The sequence below is a fragment of the Cryptotermes secundus genome, unplaced genomic scaffold, assembly GCF_002891405.2.
Source record: "Cryptotermes secundus unplaced genomic scaffold, Csec_1.0 scaffold2568, whole genome shotgun sequence".
NCBI classification, from domain to species: domain Eukaryota; kingdom Metazoa; phylum Arthropoda; class Insecta; order Blattodea; family Kalotermitidae; genus Cryptotermes; species Cryptotermes secundus.
In genome coordinates, this window is record NW_019738898.1 from 1 (window position 1) to 2937 (window position 2937).

Here is a 2937-nt window from a genome sequence, read left to right on the forward strand (position 1 = left end):
GATATAAATCTATTTCTTACTCAGACTTTTGCCAGAATGTTTTTGTCTTTTTACTTTTTTCCTGCATAGAAACTTGTGAATTCGCATAAAATCCTTTGTTTAACCATCTGAAATCTAATACTCATATAATATAATATTCACAAATTTAGTCTCTATCTCACAGAAAAGAAAAATTATCTCCATGGTAAAATGTTAATCACTTAATATTGTGTACATAAATATTCACTGCTTATTTGCTTTAGCCTAACCAGATACTGAGATTTTTTTACCCCCGAGTCACTGAACTCCGAACAAAGACTTTGGCGCACACACACTCAAGAGTTCCTACTACAGTGTACAGCTTATAAATATAACACTGAGGGCCATGTCTATCAGAAGGTTTATCGTCCGTAACACTTAAATATGCAAAATACATAACATGTTACCTTTTCTAGCATTTCTCTGAAAGTGTAGTGTTGCTCCTCATACACTGACACTAATGCTTCTTTCTCACCCCATTGTTCTGCTGCTTTCTGTGCTAACTGCCCCAATGTGAGGGCAAACAGTGGTTCAGCACCTGGGCGGTGAAGGTAGCTTGGCTTGTACGTTGAGACTGGTGATCTGAAAAAATATAAAGTAGGCATTTTAACCCACTGGCCAAGACTACACGAATTTTTCGTAACTCCGCCAAAAATCTAGGAGACAGATTATTTAAAAAAAATACCTAAGATGAGAAATTTGCATGTCTCGTTAACAAAAATAACAACTGAAGCTTCTACCCATTGAGAGGTAGAGTTTTGCTGTGCTTGCTTAATTACCATCTCATGCAGATATATGGGAGAGTGGAGGTACAGCTCCAGCATTCTTTACCATGGCACTAGATGGAGCTGAGTTGTAGCTTCAAACCCCTGGTACCCACTGGACAGGCATCTGGGTTTGCCCCTGATGCTGAGGAGTAGAGGAATAGAACCCCAGCCACACAAGTCATAACCTATTGACATACTTAGCGAGTGATCCTGCCTCCTGAACCATCCCCATACTTCACGGATATTCCTCTTCCTGTATTCTAGAAAGGTGAAGAGTCTGGGGTCTCCTCTAAAAGAAATGCCAATGAGATACATAAAAAGATGGGAAAATAATAACAAGAAAGGAAGGAGACAAAGGCACAAACCAAACAAAAACCTTTTTTTTAATTTGCTTAGTGAGGCGTGGAGTCAAACTAGGTCCACTCGGCACGGCGGCCACTGATTGGTCTATTGTAGCCTACCCCGAGTGATTATGATGGAGAATTTGGTGGAATGAAGATTGGCAGGGGACACCTAAGTACTCGCAGAAAACGTGCCCCAGCGCCACTTTGTCCACCACAAATCCCACTTTACCAGACCCCGGGATCGAACCCGGGAAGCAGCGGTGGGAAGCCAGCGACTAACCACTTGAGCTATGGTGCGGCCAAGAAAAACTCCGTGGCCTGTAGTCCGCAAGCGAACTATAACGACTGAGCGACCGCTGCTTATCGGCGAAGTTATTGTGGTCTAGTGGTCAGAGTTCCTGGCTACAGATCCAGAGGTCAGGATTCCTGGCGCTACCAGATTTTCTGAGAAGTAGTGGGTCTGGAAAAGGATCCACTCAGCCTCGTGAAGATAATTGAGGAATTATTTCAAGGAAATAGCGGTTCCGGTCTATAAAACCGAAATTAACGACCGTAGGAATTCGTTCCGCTGACTACGCGACACCCTCTATACGCTAAAGTTGGAGACAAAGACACAAAAGGAATAAAGGGTGAGGGACAAAAGGAATGTTATAAAGTGAAGGAGACGGATGAAGGAAGGGGGAGATGAATAATTAAAAAAAAGCAGCTAAGGACGTGGATGAAAAAGCAATATGAATAGAACAGGGAAGGAGTTGGTGAGATGAAATGGATAAAGAAAAGGATGTTCGACTTCAATCTTTGATTGGTGATGCATTAGTTATAATAGGAAGAAAATTCTAAGCACCATGGCTACCTAGGTCACTGAACTTCTGCAAGCCTGCCATTATCCCAAACGGACGAAAAAACGCGCTCTTCTGTTCTGTTTTCCGAAACTATTACAACTTGCTGAAATGGGAAATATTAGGAACAGGTACAGTCGTATCAAACGGAAACCGAAACAAAGAAGAACCTACTTTCGAATCTGAGCAAGACGATTTTAAATTTAAAATTGTTTCGCTTAGATGAATAGTTGGCCACTAAGGGCAGTAGATCAGAAACATCTGGAAAGCTTCGAAATGTGGTGTTGGAGAAGGATGGAGAAGATCAGTTGGACCGATTATGTGAGAAATGAAGAAGTGTTAATTAGAGTCAGTGAGCAGAGGAATATCCTACACGAAATAAGAAAACGGAAGGCTAATTGGATTGGTCATGTTTTACGCAGAAACTGTCTTCTAAAAGAAGTTATTGAAGGAAAAATAGAGGGGCGGATAGAAGTGACAAGAAGACGAGGAAGAAGACGTAAGAAGATGCTGGATGACCTTGGAGACACAAGAAGATATTTTCATTTGAAGGAGAAAGCTCTAGATCACATCAAGTGGAGGAACTGTTTTGAAAGAGACTGTGGACCTGTCGTCTTGACAGATTACTGATGAATGAATGAATGAATGAATGAATAGATGAACAGAGTCGGTATAGCTACTGGCCAAGGGCTGGACTACTGACGGTTCGGAGTTCGAGTCCTGTTAGAGTCACGAATATTGTCTTCTCTACGTCGTTCAGGCCGTTTCTGGGATCCATCACAATTCCTATCCAATGGATACTGGCGGCTCTATCCCTGGCGATAAAGCGGCCGGAACCGTGAAACTCACTCACTTTCAGCTAGTGCCGAGGCCAAGAAAAATGGATCTACATATCCACTCCCCTACATGGCGTAGTACTTAACTAGTTAAGTAAAGGAACAACCTTACTTTTGAAGAAAGCAGTCTTCT

The 2937-nt window shown here is 42.2% G+C and overlaps 1 protein-coding gene across 1 annotated transcript in view; it reads right to left on the reverse strand.

Moving 5' to 3' along the window:
* Nucleotides 1–425: 425 nt before the first annotated feature.
* The window catches only part of LOC111871332 (medium-chain acyl-CoA ligase ACSF2, mitochondrial-like), a gene marked incomplete at its 3' end in the record, with an annotated part of 23168 nt that continues 20656 nt past the window's right edge, over nt 426–2937 (reverse strand). Inside the window, exon 10 of the mRNA XM_023864360.1 lies at nt 426–600. Within this exon, the coding sequence (XP_023720128.1) occupies nt 426–600 (175 nt within the window). The remainder of the gene's footprint in view (nt 601–2937) is intronic.